This window comes from Panthera leo, chromosome A2 (assembly GCF_018350215.1).
Source record: "Panthera leo isolate Ple1 chromosome A2, P.leo_Ple1_pat1.1, whole genome shotgun sequence".
NCBI lineage: Eukaryota > Metazoa > Chordata > Mammalia > Carnivora > Felidae > Panthera > Panthera leo.
The window spans coordinates 97,398,479-97,421,405 of record NC_056680.1 but is presented as its reverse complement, the minus strand read 5'-3'; the positions used below and the strand labels follow the sequence as shown (position 1 = coordinate 97,421,405).

The 22,927-nt window shown below is 40.1% G+C and overlaps 1 protein-coding gene across 1 annotated transcript in view; it reads left to right on the top strand.

The window, feature by feature from the left end:
• Positions 1-9,839: 9,839 nt before the first annotated feature.
• The window catches only part of PON1 (paraoxonase 1), a 34,973-nt gene continuing 21,885 nt past the window's right edge, over positions 9,840-22,927 (top strand). The window contains exons 1-4 of the mRNA XM_042927581.1: positions 9,840-9,956; positions 17,212-17,282; positions 18,676-18,731; positions 19,968-20,136. Of these exons, the coding sequence (XP_042783515.1) occupies positions 9,883-9,956; positions 17,212-17,282; positions 18,676-18,731; positions 19,968-20,136 (370 nt within the window). The 5' untranslated portion in view covers positions 9,840-9,882. The remainder of the gene's footprint in view (positions 9,957-17,211; positions 17,283-18,675; positions 18,732-19,967; positions 20,137-22,927) is intronic.

Sequence of the window (22,927 nt, the reverse complement as noted above, 5' to 3'; positions counted from 1 at the left end):
TTCATTTTCTCAATCATGTCTTTGATAGACAGAAAATTTAGTTTTAATGAAATCCAATGTATCAGTGATGTTCTTTTATGGATGTTGCTTTGTGTTAACCATTTAACCATAAATAGGTTATGCTTCTTTGTTATCTTATAAACCATTTATTGTTTAATTTTCCACATTCAAATTTCTCACCTATCTGGCATATCCGCTGATATGGCATAGGGTATCCGTTGAGTAGAAATCAAGATTCTTTTGTAGCCACATCTATATCCAATGGATACAAAATTATTTATTGAAAAGAAAATCCTTTCCCCACAGGATTGCAGCAGCACTTTGTCATAAATAAGGAGAGCATCCACGTGTGGGTTTACTTCTGGGCTCTTTATTCTATTCCACCAGATGATTTGTCAATCGTACCAATATCAGATTGTTTTAATTATGATAGATTTATAGTAAGTCTTGATTTTAGGTAGTAAAATCCTCCAAATCTCTTCTTCCTCAAAATTTTTATGGCTACTTCTCTCTCTTTGCACTTCTATTTAAATTTAGAATCTGCTTGTCAATTACTACAAAATTTTGCTAGGATTTTTATTGGGATTGCCTTGAATGTATACATTCAAAGGGGAGCATGAACATTATTAAAATATGAGTCTTCTAATCATTAATAATGCATGTTCCAGATTTTCTTTTCCAAACTTGGATTTATTTATTTATTTGCTCTAGTTTAATATTTTGTTAAGTTTATTTGTTTATTTTGAGAGAGAGAGACAGAGAGAGACAGGGAGTGAGAGAAAATGTGAGCGGGGAAGGGGCAGAGAGAGAGAGAAAATCCCAAGCAGGTTTCGTGCTACCAGTGCAAAGCCCCACTTGGGGCTCCATCTCACAAATAGTGAGATCATGACCTGAGCAGATGGCCAGAGTGGGACACTTAACCGACTGAGCCACCCAGGCATCCCTTGCTCTAGTTTAATATGGCATATAGGTGATAATAATGAGTTTCCTTGTCTCTCTGTCAATCACCAGGCAAAGCTTTCAATTTCTCATCAAATATGATGTTTGCTATAATTTCCCTTTTGATTACTGCTCTTAAAACACTTTCATTCCATTTTTAACTTATTAGGAGTCTTTTTTAGTTACAAAAGAATATTGAATTTTTAAAAATATTTTTCTGCGTTTATTGAGATTATTTATTTTTTTATCCCATCAATTGTACGATTGATTTTTTAAAAATTTTTTTTAATGTTTTATTTATTTTTGAGACAGAGAGAGACAGAGCATGAACGGGGGAGGGTCAAAGAGAGAGGGAGACACAGAACCTGAAGCAGGCTCCAGGCTCTGAGCTGTCAGCATAGAGCCCGACGCGGGGCTCGAACTCACGGACCGTGAGATAATGACCTGAGCCTTAGTTGGACGCTCAACGGACTGAGCCACCCAGGCGCCCCTGTACTACTGATTTAAAGCTCCAAGCCAAACTTGTATACTGGGTGTAAACTTCACTTGGTCGTAATATATTATCTGTTTATATATAGTGGATTCAACTGGGTAATTCTTTAAGATATTAATGTCCATATTCATGATAAATATTGACTGTAATTTTAATTTTCCTTTCTTGTAATAAATTGTCATGTTTTAGTATTAATATTTTGTTGGCTTGTAAAAGAGTTGAGAAAGAGTTTTTCTATTCTGTGGGAGTTTATATAAAAATTAGTATTTTTTCTTCTTTAAGTGTTTGCAAGATTCATTCATGAAGCTATTTAGGACTGAAGACTAAATTATAGATTCGATTTCTTTAATAAATATAAAAACATTGAGATTTTGTTTTTTCTTGTATGTTTTTTTGCAATTTTAAGAATTCACTATTTTCATCTAAATTTGTAAATATGGTGGAATAAAGTAGTTCAAAATATGCTTCTATTTTTAAAAATATATTTAAGACCTGTGGTAATATTCTGGTCTTCATTCCTCATATTTAGAATTTTTAATCCCTCTCTCCTTGTGGGTCTTACTAGGCATTTATGAATTTTATTAGTATTTTCAATTATCAACTTTTGAATGTTTTGCCCTCTCTATTTAATTTTTTTAAAGATTTATTAAAAAAAATTTTTTTAATGTTTATTTATTTTTGAGAGACAGAGAGAGACAGAGCACGAGTGGGGAAGGGGCAGAGAGAGGGAGACACAGAATTGGAAACAGGCTCCAGGCATAGAGCCAGATGTGGGGCTCCAATCCATGAACCACAAGATCATGACCTGAGCCAAAGTCCAACGCTTAACAGACTGAGCCACCCAGGTGCCCCCTTTATTTAAATTTTTACTGTAAAATTCACATAACATAAAACTCACCATTTTAACCATTTTAAAGTATGCAGTTCAGAGGCATTTAATATGTTCCCAGTGTTGTGTAACCATCGCCACTATCAAATGCTAGAACATTTTCATAACCCCAAAAGGAAACCCATACCCATTAAGCTGTTACTACCATTATTACCCTTTCATTACCCTCAGTCACTGGTAAGTACTAATCTGCTTTCTCTGTGCATTTCCCTCTTCTTGCTATTTCATATAAATGGAATCACACAATATGTGGCCTTTTGTGTCAGACTTCTTTCACTTAGCATAGTATTTTCAAGGTGCATCCACAGTGTAGGATGGATCAGGACTTCATTATTTTTTATGACTGAATAACATTCTATACAATGGATGTACTTTCTTTAACTCTGTTTTTTATTTCACCGATTGCTGGTCTTATCTTTATTATTTCCATCTTTCTACTCTCTTCAGGTTTTTCAGTTTTTGAGATGCAGCTTAGATAACTGAAGTAAAGTGGTATATCTTTCTGTTGGTTTTGCCTGATACACTTTGAGGTACTGTTTTTAGGTGCACATAAATTAGAATCACCAAAGCTAGACATAAGCCTCTGGGGCTCCTACTCTTCCTAACTAGATGACTTTGCATAAAATGGGGGTAATTACAGTGGTCACATTCCATTTACCAGGATGTTGTGAGATTATGTAGGTGGGAGTACTTTTTTAAAGTGCTCATTTCTCCACTTGAATAGAATTTTAGTGTTTGCTCTGCAATTGTTTTACATCTACATTTGCAGATATTTTCTCATTTATTTCATACAACAAACCCACAGGAATTATCTTCATTTCACAAATGTTATTTCTGCTACTACAATATTTCAGAAAGTGACTATGAATCTAGTATTCAAAGTCCAGTGTTTTTGTTTTCATATTTTTCACCTATAGTTGCTAAAGCTGCTTCGGGCAGAACAGAACGGTGTTACTGGAGTTCTAAGGACACTGGAATTTCACACTTTACTGCCAACAAGGTTCAGCTTGTTCTAGAGAAAGAATGCCAAGTGCTCCCACGAAATTAACCCTTTTGTGCTTGCCCAAAATTAAACTTGGCAACTGTGGCTCTGGTTCTCTGCCAATGTATTGACAGTTTTTACTGAATCCTCAGCGAATTTGGGTTTTTGTGGAAAAATAAAAGAATCAGTACTTGTGATTTTTACCAAGGATGTTTTGGAAGTAACACTTTAATGTGTGTGAATAAATTTTTAGCACACGAAAACAAGGTAAGAAAGGAAAGGAATTATAAAAGTCAGTGTGAATTTTTGACCGAGTTTTGAGTTTTTTGCAAGAGTTTTCTTTTTTTAATGTTGGGTTGTAAACTGCTGGTAATAAAAAGAAGTTCTAATTTAAAAAACCTATAACTTTCCACAAATTTAAATTTTTCATATTTCATGGATTTGAATAGAGTCTTTTTTATACATTTTAACAACTTTGAGGTGGGAAATTAGTATAGAATTAATAGTTTCTTAGCATTGTGTTGTAGATTAATTGATAGTTTTTTTCTTTCTTAGTATAATAATAAAATAATTAAAGTAATAAAACAATAAAAATAAAATAATCATATATTTAACACCAATGGTATTTTAAAGTCAATAAAATATGGCATTTTAAAGTATTCCAAAGACTCCTGTAATGCTTTTCAAACATTCATTCATTTCTTTAATCAATATATATTGGGCACCTAGCCTGTATTTGGTGCTAAACCAACCATCAGGGCTATAAAAATAAACAAAGCAGTATTATATGGGTTTATAGTCTAATGAGAAAATCAGAAAAGTAATAAGGTATTAATAATACAGAGTGGTAAGAATAATAAAGAAGCATGGGGCAAAGGACATATGAAAAGGATATTTAAGAATTAGGGATCAAGAAAGACTTAGCCAAAGTAAATTCCAAACGTGTGCCTGAAGGAGCAAGTAATATTTGGTTATATCACAAATGTGGAATAGAGAGGTTTGGGGAAAAAAGTGTTTAAATGAAAGAGTAGTTGTAAAAGCCCAGAGCAACATTCCCACAGACAGCAGACCTTTCAAACTAACTGATTGTGGAGATCATTAATTACTCAAGTTATTTTCACTTCTAGACAAGGATTCTTAGTATCTGGCCCTGGCACCAAGGTCTTCAGTGAAATACTGAAACCTGGCACAAGTGTTTTGTGTATTTCTGAATCCAAGGGAAGAATTTACTGCATTCATCAGGGTCACAACGTTAGTTGAGTCCCTTCAAAAAGAGTTACGAATGATTGCTGTAAGGTCTCACAGAGTAAAACAAGTAAACTGGAAACAATATTCATGTATTACCTAATTTATTCAATAAATAAATTAGTAAGTTAAAAAATTCACTGGATCAGAGGATGAGGGCGTGGCATCTCCTTGTCTGCTCCCCAACTCACGCCCCAGTCCCTGCTCCTCCTGTCTCCTTTATGCCCCATTCGCTGCCATTTGTTCATTCTTTCATTCCTTTTCCAAATTTTGAGCACCTACTGTGCCAGAAACTGTTCTAGGAGTTGAAGAGAAGGTAGATGACAAATTAGTCAAGGTCTGTGCCCTTCTCAAGTTTACTAGTGATGGAAAGCAGGCTGCCTACACGTAAATAAATAGATAAACAAGATGCCTCCATATGGTGAAGAGTGCTGTGAGGCAGGGATGATGGAGTCTTTAAGAACCTGCATAGAACATCCACAGTCAGTCACAGCTGACTGGAGCACTATGTGGGTGAAGAGTCTTGGAAACTCTGCCATGCCAGGAAATAACCTCTTAACTGCTGGATCATGACAAAATATGTGTGTGTTGGGTGGGGAGAGTTCCAGGGGAAGGGAAATGGTCACAATAGTGGAGGACCTCTTGGGGGGTTTGAGGAAGTATTTACTGACCAGAACAGAGATATGTCAGTATTCTAACAACCAGTAGCTTTGTACTGGTGCTAACCATTTCATATCAGCTGTGGGGTCTTAGTGACTGGTGGTGAGCAGAGAGTGCAACGGGAGGCTATTATAAATAGTAACATTGAAAAAGGCCTCATAGGAGAGGTGACGTTTCAGCTAATACCTGAATGGCAAGAAAGAGAAACTCAAGGAGCAGTCATGGAGCAGGTGAACATGAGGGATGGGGAGAACATTATAGTCAAAGGATAGCAAAAGCAAAAATGATGAGGTATAATAAGTCTGATATGTTTACAGAGTGATAGGAAGGCTAATGTTGCTGGAACATTATGCTGAGTGAATGATAAGAAATTAGGTCAGGTGATAGGCATAGTCCAGCTCTTGTATGGCCTTTTAGGCCATGATAAGAAGGTAAAATGAGAAGTGGGGAAATGATATGATCTGATTTACATTTTTAAGAGCTTGCTCCAGCTGCAGTGAGGAGAATGGATGGGGGATGAGGGAGAGAAGAGTGAAGAGGAGTTTTTTTGAGCCTCGAGACAATGGTAGCCTGGGACAGAGTGATAGCTGTGGAAGTAGAAAAAAGTGAGCAGATTCAAGATTTATTTGCAAGTTGTGGTGGTTTTAAAGATACATCCACACATCCTTTGCTATGTCTTCCCTCAAGAAGTAGAGCTTAATTCCTCTCCCTTTAAAAGTGGAGTGGAGTTGTTTGCTTCTAACAAAGAGAATATGGCAGAAGTGAAGAGGTGTCACTTCTGTAGTAAGATTGTGGTTTCCATTTGGGGGTCACGCTCTCTTGCTCTGTTTTCCACCCTGGGGGAAGCCAGCTACCTTATTATGCTACAGTTCTGTGGAAAGTCTCATGAAGCAAAAGACAAAAGACTGCCAAGAACCATGTAAGTGATCTTTGGAACCTGATCTTACCTCTTCCACCCCACCCCAGATGAGCCTTCAGATGAGAATACAGCTACATTGGTCAAAGTTCTCCAGAAAAACAGAACCAATAGTATAGATAGATGATAGATAGATAATAGATAGATAGATAGATAGATAGATAGATAGATAAAAGGTGACTTACCATAGGAATTGGCTTACATGATCATGAAGGCTGAGATATGCCACAACATGCTATCTGTAAGCTGGAGAACCAGAAAAGCCAGTGGTATAATTAAATCCAAAGACCTAAGAAACGAGGGGGCCACTGGTACAAATTCCAGAGTCTGAAGGCCCAAGAACCAGAAGCTTTGATGTCCAAGGGCAGAAGAAGATGAATATTTCAGCTTAAGTAAAGAGAGAGAGAGAGAGAGAGAGAGAGCATTTGTCCTTCCTCCACATTTTTGCTCTATTTAGGCCCTCAAAGATTGGATGATGCCCACACACATGAATGAAGGTTGATCTTCTTTACTTATTCAGTTTACTGATTCAAATGCCCATCTCTTCTGGAAACACTGTCACAAACACACCTAGAAATAATTTACCTGCTATCTGGGTGTCCCTTACTCCAGTCAGGCTAACACATAAAATTAACCATCTTAACAACTCTGGCTGACAGCTCAGCTGCCAATTCACAAAAGACCTTGAGTCAGAGATACCCAGTTATGCCACACCTAGGACACTGATCCACAGAAATTATCAGATAATAAATGTTTGTTCTTTTTAACTGCTATATTTTTACCCACTTTGTTGTACAGCAATAGATAATTAACACAGAAGGAAGGCTTATGGGACTGACTGATACGTTTGGTGCAAGGAGGTATTAGAGAAAGGGCTGGGCGAATGAAGATTGGTTAAGTGTGGAGAGATTGGAGGACATAATATGTTGGGTGGGGAATCAAGAGTTCTGCTATGGACACATTTTGAGGTGACTATTAGACATTCCAGTGGGAGTATAAACCAGGCAGCTAGTCAGTGAGGACAAAATGAGCACTCACCAGTCTATCAGTCATTAAATGTTTAATAAGGGACTACTTTTTTGCCAGGCTCTTTCCCATGCTTTGAGGTCATAATGGGAAACAAGACAAAACCCCCAACCTCAAGGAGTTTGCTTTCCATTAGGCAGCAACACTCCACAATCATAGAAGTGTATTAAGAAGATGATTTCAAAAAAATGAGTAATTAAAAATACAGGATAATGTCAAAAAGTTGCTAGAGGTGGGGTGTGCTACTTTATCTAGAAAGATGAAGAATGATTTATTAGAGCCACAGTAATAGATGAGCTAGGTGTGTATATTTTGGAAACACTAGCATACTAATGGTATTTAAGTCCACTGGAATTGATGGATCACCTCAAGAGAAAGTGCGGAAAGAGAAGATATTTTAGAACAAGTCCTAGGGCTTCATCATTTAGAGGTCAGAGACAGAAGGATCTGCAAAGAAGACGAGGAAAGTAGGGGCGGTGGGGGGGGGTGGCGGGAAATGCAAGAGGGTGGGATCACAGAATGCAAGAGAGGTAAGTATTTGAAAAGAAGGGACTGATGATCTGTGCTCAATGTGGATGAGTATGATTATAGCAGAGAAGTAACCACTAGATTTGATAATATGGATATTATGGGTGGTTTAATAAGAACAAATTCTACAGTTGAGTCAAAGGAACACAAGCTATGTTAGAATGGGTTAAATAGAGAATGGGAGATAGGAGACATTCCCTAAAGTTAGTTGCTGAACCAATCATTTTCTTTTTTTTTTAATTTTTTTTAAACTTTATTTTTGAGAGAAAGAGACAGAGCATGAGTGGGGGAGGGGCAGAGAGAGGGAGACACAGAACTGGAAGCAGGCTCCAGGCTCTGAGCTGTGAGCACAGAGCCCAACGCGGGGCTCGAACGCACGAGCGGTGAGATCATGACCTGAGATGAGGTCGGACGCTTAACCGACTGAGCCACCCAGGCACCCCTGAACCAATCATTCTCTTAAGCTCATAAACAACGAGTAAGGAATTTGGGCAGGGTTCAGCAGGTAGATTCTTCTGCTCCACGTGGCGTCAACTGGGGTGACAGTGGTATTCAGTTGGTGGCTGGACTACTCTGGAGTGTCCAAGAAGGTTTCATTCATACATCTGCTGCCTTGGTGTAGATGGCTAGAAGCTGGCCATTTTCCCTCTTCATGTGTTCAGAACCTTGCATTTGGACACTCCAGTGGAGTGATCAGATTTATTATGCTGAAGCTCAAGGTTCAAGGACAAGTATTCCAAGTGACAGGAGGTGGAAGCTGCTGGTCTCTAAGGCTGTTCCCGCAAACTTGAATAGCACCACTGTGTTTTATGAATTAAGGCATTCACAGAGTCAGCACCCACTTGAGGGGAGAAGTCCTGTGCCTCAGTTCTTAATAGAAGAAGTATCAAAGAATTTGTGGCCATCATTGAGCTGTTACAAGAGATGATAAAATGGAAGCAGCAACTGTTGGCAAATCTTTCAGAGATTTAAATATATATATATATATATATATAGAGAGAGAGAGAGAGAGAGAGAGATATATTTAAATATCTATATCTATATCTATCTATACATCATATATATATATACATATATATATATATATGTATATATATATATGTATATATGAGAGAGAGAGAGAGAGGGAGAAGAGAAAGAGGGCATAGTTAGAATGAGCAGTGAAAGAGCATTTTCCCCAGAATACTATGAGTGACACTAAAGCACATTGGCATCTGGTAGCATTATTCCAGAAAAGAAGAAATGATGGATGCTGCAGTAGAGACAGGTGTAACTGGGACCAAAATCCTTGAGAAGAAAAGGAAAGGAGGGGCTGGCCTTTAGTGAAGGAGGAAACACTTCATTCATGGTAATAGGAGAGAAAGGAGACATGGGTACAAAGAGGCACCTTCTTTCCAGCTTTGCTCAGAAGTCCCCTTATCAGTGAGGTTTTCCCTGACTCCCATTCTTTGAATGGCACCTCAGTGCTCTGTATCTTTCTTCCCTGCTTTATTCTTTTCCATAGAATATGTGCATATCCCTAATACATGCATGCATTACCCACAGCACTATACAGGCAGTAGTGCTATATTTTACTGATTTCTGGCGCATAACAGGTACTCGTCAAGTGTCAGCGAGTGCCCAGAATAAATGAACAATGCAGTGATGTACTTGCTGAGCTGTAAGGTCAGGAGTGGTGCTTGGAGATTGAGATGCTAGAAATCCAGATGTTTGAAGATGACACACAGCGGTAGCCTGGTGAGAGTAAAGTTAGATCGTAGGGCTTCTAATCACAGCCCTTCCTTCCTTCCCTTCCTTCCTTCCTTCCTTCCTTCCTTCCTTCCTTCCTTCCTTCCATGTGTGTGCCATTTCTGGCTGAATCACTGTGATCACATTACTGAACCCCTCTGAGGCAAAGGGATTAGGACCTTGTTGGCACAAAGTGAGCGCTCATAAAAGCCTGGCTCTCTTTTCCCACAGCTCTCCATTTCCACCGATCAACAGGCTGTCCCCTTCTTGCAGGGCATAGGCAGCTGTTCTCTGTCTCCCCTCTCAAGTCTCAGGGAGCAAGCAGCTCCTGCCTCTGCAGTGCAGCGGGGAGGGGAGGGGAGGAGCCTGGAGGGAAGGTCGGACCCAGAGACTGTCCCCGCGAGGCTCAGGCCACAGGCAAGCCAGTCTCTTGGCCGGCGGGTTTATCAGTCCAGCCATCCATTCCTATCCAAGCCATGGCAAAGCTGATGTTGCTCACTCTCCTGGGGCTGGGACTGGCACTCTTCAGGGATCACCGGGCTTCTTATCAGTAAGTTGGGCTGTGGTGAGGGCTGCAGCCCTGGTCCTCCCCCGCCTCGGCAACCCCAGGAGCACCCCTGAAAGTAGGGTGTAGTCTTTTAACCGAAAGCCCGAGGGAAGCTTTAGATGCACATCCTGCAGGGTTTTCATAAATGTTTGTCTAACTTTCGTGTGCCACTTGAAAACATGTCCTTGTTCATGGCCTGAGACATGGGTTAAGGAGAAAAATTGTCACTGGTGTGATGGCCAAGTTGTTGGCATACACAGATTGATTTTTCATGAAGATCTGTGTGCCTTGGCAACAGAGTCACTTCTCAATCTCTCTTCAGGATAGACTAAGGACCCCCCCCACCCCGATATTGTGTAGGTTAGGGAAGAGCCATGGCGTAAACCCCAGCCACAGTGTAAATCTTCCCAGCTTGCAGATTGTCACCTTGAGGCCACACAGAGACACAGAATGCATGTGGAGCAGATCAGGTATGAGCAAACGCACCCTATGAGGGTCTACTCCCCCCACCCCATCCACTCCAGTTGGGCAGGGGTGAGGGGTGTGGGAAGGAAAGAACCCTGGCTCAACCCGCATTTGATGTCCTGGGTTCTTGCTCTGTCCCTTCCATTATGAGATCTTGGGCAAATCACTTCACAGCTCTAACATTGTCTGCTTGAATAAGCCTGAGCCAATAATCCACACTCATACATGAAGCAGCTAACACGGTGTCTGGGACACAGTAACTATTCAATAAATGTTAGTGCTCTGCTTCCCTTAAAGTATTTATAAACCCTAAGGTACTGTAAAAGGGAGGAAAGTTTTTAAGAACGTTTCAGTAGTTTGATGGTAACTTTACAGGGGTTCAAAGTCTAGAGATCATCCTAGTTCCTAAGGTTTAGTCAACATCTTCTTATTTACTTTGAAGTAAAACATTACTAAAAATCAAATTGAACATTTTGGATCTTTAAAAAACTTATATGACCCTAAGCTTTCTTTCAGAACAACTTTTTGCAAACTATTGGGTTTTTTTCTTCTAATTGTTAATTATTTTTATAATCACAAACTATCAGAGAAGGGTAATGGAGAGTTAGTGATGTGGGTTTTAAAATCATGTAAAAATTACAGTTTGTGGATTTTCATTAATCATAGTACTCTTTGGTGCTAAAGGAAAATCTCTCTCTCTCTTTCTGTATATATATATATATACACACACACAAACACACACACACACACACACACACACACACACACACACACATTCCCCAGCATATGTGTAGATCATGGTATTATCCTGGGATGAAAATAAATGAGATACAAAGATCTAAGCCCCCTTCTAGGCTTTATCCTTTCAATTCTGAATCTGTACCTGGGTTTCTTCTGCCCCCATTCTTGCAGAGGCCCCCCACCAAGATGTCTCCCAAAGGATTACAGGTCTGCAAGGAGGGAGTGAGGGTCTATCTTTCTGGTTTACCTTCCTTAATTTACTCTGAGAATGAAGACTGTAGGCATTTTGTATATGTTTTTGTGTAAAAGCATAGCTTCCCTACCCCAGTCATAAAACGTTTCTCTCTCAACATGTGGTCTTAGCCTATGTGATTCACCATTAATACTTCCCCAAGTTTGTTCCTTGGTACATGAGCCACAAGATTTGTTCCACGAAAAAATATGTTCCTTGGACACATACATTTGGGAAGTGTTTTCTACTACAGACTTTCCTACAGATTGGCAATGCATTCTGGCATACGGGAAGCTTTGAAAAATTCTTCAGCTAAAATAAGCAACAACAACACAAGCCATCATTTCACAGACTTATTTGCCCACACCTCCATTCCCCTTTTTGGGTACCATCTATCAGCATCCTGTAGAGCTCCCTGGGATGTAGTGTGAAAAGGACTATCCTATAGCAGTGATTTGCACCAAGACAAATTTCAACCCGAAAAAGTTGGGACCTATCCTTGGGCAGCAAGGAGACCTTGGCCTTAGTTTCTGGGCCTCTAGCCTGATTCTGATTTTTCCGAAAGGACCAAAGTACAAAGTATAATGGATGATAGCCCGACATAACATCAGTCCCTGCAAGTCCCTTTGTTGGCATTACCTGTGGTTTCTTGTCATGGATAATGCGTCTGCAGGAGACACTCTGCTGTGGGGCTGCCACAGTGGGAAGATATGGGGTCTGGTTTGGAATTAAGAACTTCCTGCTTTATTTTCAGCACCTGGATTCAGTGATGGGGGAGGGAGCGTTAATCTTTAAACTTCTGTCTGTAATCAGACCACCGAGAAGGGAAGAGGAAAGTGTGAGGGAGCTGGACGTCTGGTTTTAGAATGGAAAGGGGGTCTGGAAGAACCTCAGGGACAGGAGCAATGTGGGGCGAAGAGGGTGGGGGTTATGGAGATGGAGAATGGGAACAGCCCAGGCAGGAGAGGGAAGGGAAATTGCATGCACTATTCCAAAGGCCCTGAAGCCTCTTTCCTCAAACGGGCTGCGGACCAGATGCGCGCAGGAAGATCATCTGGGAGCTGCCTCTAGTTGCAGAATTCTAGGCCCCACCCCACACTACTGAATCCTCATTGGCATTATTTAATAGGTCCCCTGGGAGATTTGTATGCACTTCTTTAAAGGACCTGCAAATCCTGCAGCACCCATGCCAGAACCAGATCAAGAGATTCTGGAGGATCAGTAAATTACCTTTGTTACACTTTTAGAAATAAAGCCTTTGAGTCCCAGAGAAGATTGTGAATCTGCCCAAGGAAGAGAAGGGAAGAGATCGTGCCCCGAGGCCTGCATCAGGAGCAAGCCAACCCCCACAGTGGCTACACCGTCTTTTCTTCAGAGATCGGGTATACAGGAGTGGGGCAGGTTCCCAGGACACTGTATTGGCCTAGGGCTGGAGGGAACTTGCAGAAGGACACAAGAAGTGTCTTGAGGGGGTTCCCTGACGCTTTTGAGGTGATGACAGCACAGAGGAAGGAACTGAGAGGGCTCCTCTGGACCAGCAGTCTCCCCTGTCCATCTGTGAAGTCAGCTGTTGTGACCTTGTGGGGTGTGCATGGGCAAGTCCAGGGAATGCCTTGGACTATGATATAAACAGCGCCCTGTGGGGTGTGGAATGTTACAGCTGGCATCTATAGCAACTTCCCCACTCCAAAGTTGCTGATTGCAACGCGTGACACTGCTGTTTCCCCTCGTTAAAAGCTAGCGTTTGCCTTTCTGCCACCTCATAACCTCTCCACACTCCACACTACAGGGGGAAGAGGGTAGGGGTGGCTTCCAGCAGACCTGGGCTGGATGCCATTTCTTCAACTTCCAAGTCACTCTACCATGCTGAGCCTGTCTCTCCACCTGAAAAAATTATGGGATAATAACACATATCACGGTAGGATAAGTACAAAATCTGGCACATGAAAGGTACTCTGTAAATGTTAGCTTTTATTATTGCCATATGCTTTTTCAAAAATCCACCTATGAATGATCCACCTAATGAGCGCTGTTTGAATATATAGTATAATAATTCCTCATGTGACCCTAAGCTAAGGACAAATAGCTCTCCAGTCTTCCCTATCAATGCAACCAACACCATCTTCTCCATCAGATGCACCAGCCTAGTAATTCCAAAAAACAATTTAGCAGACATCTACGGGGTTCCTTCTCTCTGCCGACGCTGGGTTCCTGCTGGGTCACAGGGACGAGCAGGATGCGGTGCTATTCACTCATAGATTTCAGAGTTTACTGTGAGCAACAAGACCAAAAACTGATAACTGCAAAACACTTGGGTAGGAGACCCGATAGCTGTATATGGGGAGGTTTGTGAGGATAAAGGAGTTATTCCTATCACAATAGACCAAGAGGAGCTACAGAAAGTCATGAGTAGGAGTCTTCCCCCTGGATTAGGAGGCATGGGTGTTCTAGATGGAGGGAGAAGCTTGAACAAATGAAAAGTGCTGTGAGAGCAATATAGAAAAAAGGGCCCCTAGTATCATGACACCTCATTTCCAATCCCAGCTCTATGCCTTTAAAAAAGCAACAAGAAGCAACGTACTTTGTTTCTCTGTGCCTCGGGTTTCTTACCCATCAATCAGGTGAAAATTAATCATTGTCTCAAAAGTAACAAGGAGAGGAACACTTGGGTGGCTCAGTCATTAAGCATCCGACTTCAGCTCAGGTCATGACCTCACGGGCCGTGGGTTCCAGCCCCTCATTCAGCTCTGTGCTGACAGCTCAAAGTCTGGAGTCTGCTTGGGATCCGGTGTTTCCCTCTCTCTCTGTCCCTCCCCCACTTGCGCTCTGTCTCTGTCTCTCTCTCAAAAATAAATAAAAATTAAAAAATTTTAAAAAACATTTTTTGGAAAAGGTAACAAGGACATCAATTGAGGAAGTATGTGTAAGAGCCCTTAGCACAGGTCTTGGCACACAGTAGGTCCCAAAAGAGAATATTGGATGAATGAGGAGTGTACAGTGGCAGAAAGTAGACTGATGGGGCTGCATACGGCCCTAAGGAAAGTTCCAGAGTGGATTTCTTAATACATAAACTAAAGAGCCTCGCTTTCTTTTGTAAGAAGCAAGCACATCTTTGCAAAGAACAATTCATAGCAGGGATTGTGTGATTGCTGGTCAGACTTCAGAGGCCTTAGGAATCAGGGACACATCTCAGACATCGAATTTTATCCCTTGGACCCAGAACATTTGGACTTAATCAAGCTCTTGACCAGATATTTCCTGATAATTGAGACTAAGGTAAAAACATATGAGCTGGATTATAGTAACACCGGGAGGATTGTCTTCTGGTGCTTCCTCCGGTTTGTAAGTAGTGTTACCTATACATTTTCCTTGAGCAGGAGGACTGGATGTGAGCTTTGCGTTCATACCTGAGTTCCAATCTCAATTCAGCCGCTTCCTAACCTTGTGGATTTGGAAAGCCATTTAGTCTTAGTCATCTGTAAAATCAGGAAAATAATAGTACTGCAGAGAGGTGTTTGAAGGTTAAATGAAGGCATGCATACAGTACTTGAGCTGCAGCGGCAATGATTATTCTGCTGAGCTATGATTTGCTTTTTAGCCACAAATTTGAACTGAAAGCAACTGAGTGCTGTCGTCATGCCTCCTTGATCACTCTACCTTTTTCAGGTTAGAGGTTGTCTTCCATTAGAGAAAAGCCTGAATTAGGATGGGGCTGATCTGTTCTGCTCTCCTTTGCCTTCTAGGATCCCATCAGGCTTGATGAGCCTTGTGAGCCAAGCAGTGCACCTACCTATTCTTCCTGTGAGGTTTTGACGCTAGGAAAAGCTAATTTGGCTACCCTTGGTATTTTTCACAGGTCTTGGCCCACTCAGCATTGAGTCTCTTCTTCTGTGTCACTTTTTAGTGGTGTTTTGTATAGGATCTGCACCTTTAACATCTTTTGTGTCTGTCCTTTGAATCCCTTGGAGCACTTTACAAATACTCACGGAGCTTTCTCTTGACCACTGTTTTTCAAAATGGTGGTTCACAATAGCAGTTTTAGTAGATTATGGCCAGCATTTTAAAATGAATGAAATAGACTTGAATAGAAAAGTTAAGAATGTATTACGTATGTTAGGGTATTTTTTTTTTTGTTTTAGGGGTGTGGGGAATATGTGCATACACACGTGTGTGTGTATGTGTGTGTGTGCCATGCAAAATGCTTTTCCTGATGCATCATCATTTCCCCTTTTATTTCTTTTTTTTTTTTTAATTTTTTTTAACGTTTATTTATTTTTGAGACAGAAAGAGACAGAGCATGAACGGGGGAGGGTCAGAGAGAGAGATAGAGGGAGACACAGAATCGGAAACAGGCTCCAGGCTCTGAGCTGTCAGCACAGAGCCTGACGCGGGGCTCGAACTCACTGACCGTGAGATCATGACCTGAGCCGAAGTCGGCCGCTTAACCGAGTGAGCCACCCAGGTGCCCCTCCCCTTTTATTTCTTTATTGTGAACTTTCATGATTATAATGTCAGGTTCCCATTTTTAAAATGCCTTTTAGTTTCTTAAGTCGTGGGGGCAGATCCCAACTTTCCTTTGAAAGTCCACTTTGTAAGTTCAAGTCCATCATTCAGGGAACCACCCTTTGCTTTCAGGCCAGGCCTTCCCCATCTAGTCTTCCATCCCTGGAGCTCTAGCACCCCGCCTGGTGTCTCTCCACTCTGGAAGTGGTTCGGGATAGACTGTGGCGCTTTAACAAAGCTGTTAGGTCAGACCCTTTCCAAAGGTGGAATTGGTAGCCAGTGCCATTGTGGTAAGAACATGTCATGCTTTTTTCTGAATGAAAGGATGAAAGGTCAAACGCCCCCCAATTCCTATCATTTTATACCAAATTGAGAATTTTATCTAGAATGTCCTCTAGCCCACCCTCTTCCTCTGTGACACTAAATTATGAAGAATTTCTCAGCCTATCTCTAGCCAAATAAGATTTCTGGGGGTCCTTGGATAATTGTTGCTACTCACTAAGACTGTATTGTATCATTAGTTCTCAAAAAAAAAATGTTGGTTGTTTAAATCCCTTGGTTGTGCTGATGTTGTGGTCCAGTTCTTTTAAATGCCCCATCAATAGTTTTGCTCTGCTTAGGCAGCCTGCTGGTACTTCCTTCTCACATCTGTCCTTTTTTCCTATGTCCTCCACTCAAATATTCCCCATGATGCTTATGCACTCAGATTTAATAAGTTGCTTTTGTGTGTGCATGTGTGTGTGCGTGTGTGTGTGTGTGTGTGTGTGTGTGTGTGTTTGTGTGTGTGTGAGTCTTTTTATATTCTGGCCTTGGGTATGATTTTCTAAAGTTATAAATCCTTTAAGCACACCTGTGTTTTTCAAGTGACACACCCGAGAGCAGATGCCCAGTCCAGGCTTTGGAGCCAGACTGGGCAGATGGGTAGGAGGCCCATCTGTCAGCAGCCCTAAAACATCAATGGAGTAAATTGGAACCATGTTGCTATTTAACCCAAATTTCCACATAGGACTCCTTACACAGCAGATGAAATGGTCCCTATTCCTGCCAAAGTGCACAGAGCAGTGGAGAGGACACTGTGTATTTCTTTTGTGGATCTATCCACCTCTGTTAAATAAACACTGAATGTACCCAGAGGCCCCACCAGCCTTGCTCTGGCCTTGACTGGTAGAATTGCTCAGACTTCAGGGACCACTAACCCTGGGATTGAAATCCAGACAAAGTCCAGTTAAGGGGAACTTTACAGGCAGCTTACTTGTGCAACTTAATTATCATTTCTGAATAGTTTTATGTGTGTTTTGTTCCTTTTTTCTCCCCCAGAGCACGACTTAATGCTTTCGGAGAAGTAAAGCCAGTAGAACTTCCTAACTGTAATTTAGTTAAAGGAATAGGTAAGTATGAGAGCGGAGGGAGTATCTCATTTGAACTTGCAATATCACCTTGCTATTTATTTGATTAATGCACCTGTTTAATTTTGTTCAAAAAGAGAACTATGAACCCAAAGAGAATGGTTAAGTCAGTAGTTAATTATAAATACCAACATACTTGACTTTTGATTTCACCAACACATTGCCAAGGTATTGACAGTTTTTGATAGTTTGTTTTTGTTTTGTCAGTTTAGCAAAAACAATAGTCAGAACAATGATTTAATGGTAATACAACCTGAGGAGATTACAGAGGAGGGACAGAGGATGGAGAAAAAGCAGTGAGTAAGGGGGCAAATTTTAAAAGGTCTTTGTACACCTTGGCAGTTACCACAAGGCTTCACCTCTTTTAGTATCGGGGAGGAATATTTTTCCCAGAAGTTCTCAACAGATTTCCCCTTTGATCTCATTAGTCAGAGGTAGACCACAGGCTGCTGCCCTAGCTGCAAAGGAAGCTGGGAAAGTAATTATCTGGCTTCCATTGTGGAAAGCAGGCTCTGTCAGCAAAGATAAAAGGATAAGGAAACAGCAGCTGGTAGGCAACCAACAGGGAGTGTCACAGGACTCAAGTCCCCAGATGGTTTCAACCATCTTTGTTATTTGAGGACAGCTTGTTTGAGATCCATGTTTTTGTTATGTTTTGTTTTGTTTAGAGTTATCTATCTCAGTTGACTAAGGTTGGACAGTCTAGACCATAAGACTTAGTCAGCATCAATAAGGTTGGCCAGATATCTTTCAGTGCAATTTTTCCTAGAAAATAGATATGATATCAATATTCGATATTATTGGATGTTTGTAAAACAAACATGTCTACTAAAAGTGTCAATACAGGGAGCCTGGGTGGCTTAGTCAGTTAAGTGTCTGACTCTAGATTTCGGCTCAGGTCATGATCTCATGGTTAGTGAGTTCAAGCTCCATGTCAGTCTCAGCGCTGGTGGTGCAGATTCTCTCTCTTTCCTTCTCTCTCTGCCCCTCCCCTGCTCATGTGCTCTTTCTCTCTCTCTCTCTCTCTCTCTCAAAATAACTAAATAAACTTAAAAAATAAAAATGCATATGGAAACCTATTTGACAATAAAGTATTGTCACTAAGTATAACATCAAAACATCAAAAAAATAAAAAATAAATAAATAAGTAAATATATTAAGTGTAAATTTTAATTGCACTTAGTTATATTAATGTTTTCTCATTTTTATAGAATCATATTAGTCAGTTTGAATAAATGAAAGAGTTAATTATTCTGGATCTATCAAATAAGAGCTAAACAGCCTCTTTTTCCAGTTAGGAGTGACAAAGAAAAGGATCAGTAGCTCCCTGCAATAGCCTGCAACAACCTGTACTGACTAGTCTCTTTTCTGGCAGAATCTGGCTCTGAAGACTTGGAGATACTTCCTAGTGGACTAGCTTTCATTAGCTCCGTAAGTGTTTTCTCTCTTTTACAGTGCTCTACACCATTTTCTAGAACAAGCAGCATAAGTCTTTCATTTAAGCCTGTTATATACCAATGACCACCTTCAAATAAAATAAGCAGTCATATGGTTCAAAAAACAAACAGTATATGCATTTACACTGTTGTTAAAATTATGATTATGTGTCTTCTATGCATATTTGTATTCCTATGTGTACGCTGAACTCTAATATCACCTTGTCTTCCATTTAGTGAAGATTTGTAAGTCCAGTGAGTTCAAGAATGGCTTTCCATCAATGGCCTATTCCTTGAAGCCCTTAAGTGGTATACTCAAATATTTACTGAATTGGGTGTATGTGTGTATACATATATATGCATCTATATGTATATGTATGCATATAAATATAAACACTCACATGTTGGTTAGATTTTACCTTTTTTTTTTTTACACTTTCCAGAATAAGCCCTTTAATATAAAATTGTTGATAGGTCATTCCACAATTTCCACACTTTGAAGAGTGAAGCCATCATGTTTGTTGAACTTCTGCATACAAATCACTGTGGTCGTGACATAGCTTAAAACAAAAGAAGCCAACACTCTTGGCTACCTGTTGTAATTTATTTAGTTCAATTTCCTCCTTTGAAGATGCAAAACTAGTCATCTTCTACAGCAGTGTCTTCCAAATTCCTTTTTTAAGCAACAGAATACATATTCCAAGCAAAATCTTATATGGGATTCCAACATCAAAAACAAAAACATAACTGTGTTGTTCTACTTGAAGACTAAGAAAGGAATTGTTGACTTCCCCTAAATCTCTGTCTCTGAGATGCTTCCAAGGAACCTGCCAGGAGACATTTTACAAACCATAACCAATGTTCTCTCTATATTCCTTGCTTTATATGGTTGAAGCTCATTAGCAATTGCCCATTTGGTCTACTTTTCCATTTTTGATCGTTGTCATGATTTGGGAGCTGTGGTATGAGACACATAGGGCTTTGCTCTGCTGCTCCTGCTGCTGAAGGGATGGTCTGTGACTGTGTGTTGTGTGGGGTGGCCTGGTGGAACATATGGCTTCCAGACTTCCAGAACCCTTCATGGTCCTATTGCACAAGCCAACCAAGAGGCTTCCCGTGCAGCCCTATTGCATGAAGCAGATAGTATGAACCCATGTGCCATCTACCACCTCTATCAGCTTTTGAGGTATTTGTAACATGCCCATTTTTTGTCTGCTTAATGTTTTATAAGGGATTAAAGTATCCTGAAATAAAGAGCTTTGAACCTGATAAACCTGGCAAAATACTTCTGATGGACCTAAATGAAGAAGATCCAACAGTGTTAGAACTGAAGATCACTGGAAGCAAATTCGATCATTCCTCATTTAACCCTCATGGGATTAGCACGTTCACAGATGAAGGTAAAAATATTTAATGTTTGTTAAAAACAAAACCAAATTAAAAAAAATTTTAAAGTGAATATTTCCTTCCATTCCAGTGAAGTGTAGTCATGGTTAATGTTACTATTCTGTTAAACTTGCCCACTCTGTTAATTAAATATAATAATATAACCACTTTAATGCTTGAGAATGCTAACATACTACAGATCTGTAAAGCACTTATTTTTAAAAATACCAACATTCACATTATCCCTATAATTACAATAGCAATAATATGTAGCCCTAATCATTATGGGTTCTCCATTTTAAACAATTTTACAGATCCAGAAATTTACAGGGATAGATTTTTCTAACTGAAGGCATCAGCACTGACAGAGATCAACTGACAGAGAGTCACCATGGTCACTTTTCTCTCAGCCCTGTCACCTTCAGTGCCTTTCTGTCCACTGGTTTCTCTGTTTTGTCTTCAAACTAGTTTTCCACATTTCAAAACTATCAACATATTGCCCCCATCCCTTATGCCTTCCTCTCATTTTTCCCTTCCTTCCTTCCTTCCTTCCTTCCTTCCTTCCTTCCTTCCTTCCTTCCCTTCTTTTTTATTTTAAGAGAGAGAGAGAGAGAGAGAGAGAGAGAGAACAAGAGCAATAGAAGAAGAGAGAGACAGAATCTTAGGCAGGCTCCACGCCCAGTATGGAGTCTGATGAGGGGCTCGATCCCATGACCCCGCAATCATAACCACAACTCTCGGATCATCACTTGAGCCCAAATCAAGAGTCGGCTGCTTAACCGACTGAGCCACCCACTGTCCCCATTTCTTCCTTTCTGTTTGCAACCATTTTCTTTGTCTCTACATTAATTCTCAAACCCAGATGCACACAGAAACCCCTGGGGGATTTTATATCAACTGAATTTTTTTTCTTTTAACCTTTTGACCCTTGTTTCTTCCACTCTCCACTCCCTACCTCTGGCAACCAATCTATGAGCTTTGTTTTTTGTTTTAGTTTTTTTTTTTTAATTTTTTTTTAACGTTTTATTTATTTTTGAGACAGAGAGAGACAGAGCATGAACAGGGGAGGGGCAGAGAGAGAGGGAGACACAGAATCTGAAACAGGCTCCAGGCTCTGAGCTGTCAGCACAGAGCCCAACGCAGGGCTCGAACTCACAGACCGTGAGATCATGACCTGAGCCGAAGTCGGACGCTTAACCGACCGAGCCACCCAGGCGCCCCTTGTTTTAATTCTTAATTCTACATATAAGAGCTATCACATGCTTTTGTTTTTCTCTCACTTAGTTTGCTTAGCATAATACCCTTGAGGTCCATCTATGTTGTCACCAATGACAGGATTTTGTTATTTTTTGTGGCTGGATAATATTCCTGTGTGTGTGTGTGTGTGTGTGTGTGTGTTCATCCATCAGTGGACACCTAGGTTGTTTCCATGTCTTGACTATTGTAAATAATGCTGCAATGAACATGGAGGAACATATATCTTTTCAAGTTAGTGTTTTAGTTTTTTTTAGATAAACAGTTTAAAGGAAATTCCTGGATCATATGGCAGCTCTATTTTGAATTTTTCGAGGAAACTCCAAAGTTTCGAGGAAACTGTTTTTCATAGTGGCTGCACGAGTTTCAATTCCCAACAACAATGCACAAGGATTTCCTTTTTCTCTATATCCTCACCAACACTTGTTTTTTGTTTTGTTTTGTTTTGTTTTTGTCTTTTTGATAATAGCCATTCTAACAGGTGTGAGATGGTATCTCATTGTGGTTTTGATTTGCATTTCCCTGATGAGTAATGATGTTGATCACCTTTTCTTGGACCAGGACATTTTCTTGGCCCTCTGTATGTCTTCTCTGAAAAAATATCTTTTTGGATCTTCTGCCTGTTTTAAAATCAGATTATTTACTTGCTTGTTTTTGCTATTGAGTTATATGGGTTCTTTATATATTTTGGATATTCGCCCCTTATCAGATATATGGTTGGCAAATATTCCTTTCCATTCGGTAGGTTGCCTTTTCATTTTGTTGGTGGTTTCCCTTGCTGTGGAGAAGCTTTTTAGCTTGTTGTAGCTCCACTTGTGTATTTTTGCTTTTGTTGCTTTTGTTTTTGGTGTCAGGTTTAAAGGAATCATCACCAAGATCTGTGTCAAAGAACTTACTGCCTATGTTTTCTTCTAGGAGGTTTATGGTTTCAAGTCTTCTACTCAAGTCTTTAATCCATTTGTAGTTAACTTTTGTGGATAGTATAAGAGTGGTTGAATTTCATTCTTTTGCACGTAGCTGTCCAGTTTTCCCAACACGATTTATTGAAGAGCCCATCTTTTCCCCATGGTGTATTCTATATTCTTGGTTCCTTTGTCATAAATTAATTGACCACAAGCCATATATAGGTTTATTTCTGGGCTCTCTATTCTGTTCACCGATCTATGTGTCTATTTTTATGCCAGTACCCCATTGTTTTAATTTTTATAGCTTCATAATATAGTTTGAAATCAAGGAGCATGACACCTTGCTCTTCTTTTCAAGATTGCTTTGGCTATTTGTATTTTGGTGTGTGTGTGTGTGTGTGTGTGTGGTTTCATACAGATTCCAAGACTATTTTTCTATTTCTACAAGAAATGCCATTGGAATTTTGATATGGATTATACTGAATCTGTAGATTACTGTAGGGACATTTTAACAATATTGATTCTTCCAATCCAAGAGCATGCTGTACCTTTTTATTTGTGTCTTCAATTTTTTTCATTAATGTTTTACAGTGTTCAATATATAGGTCTTTCACCTCCTTGTTTAAATTTATTATGAAGTATTTTA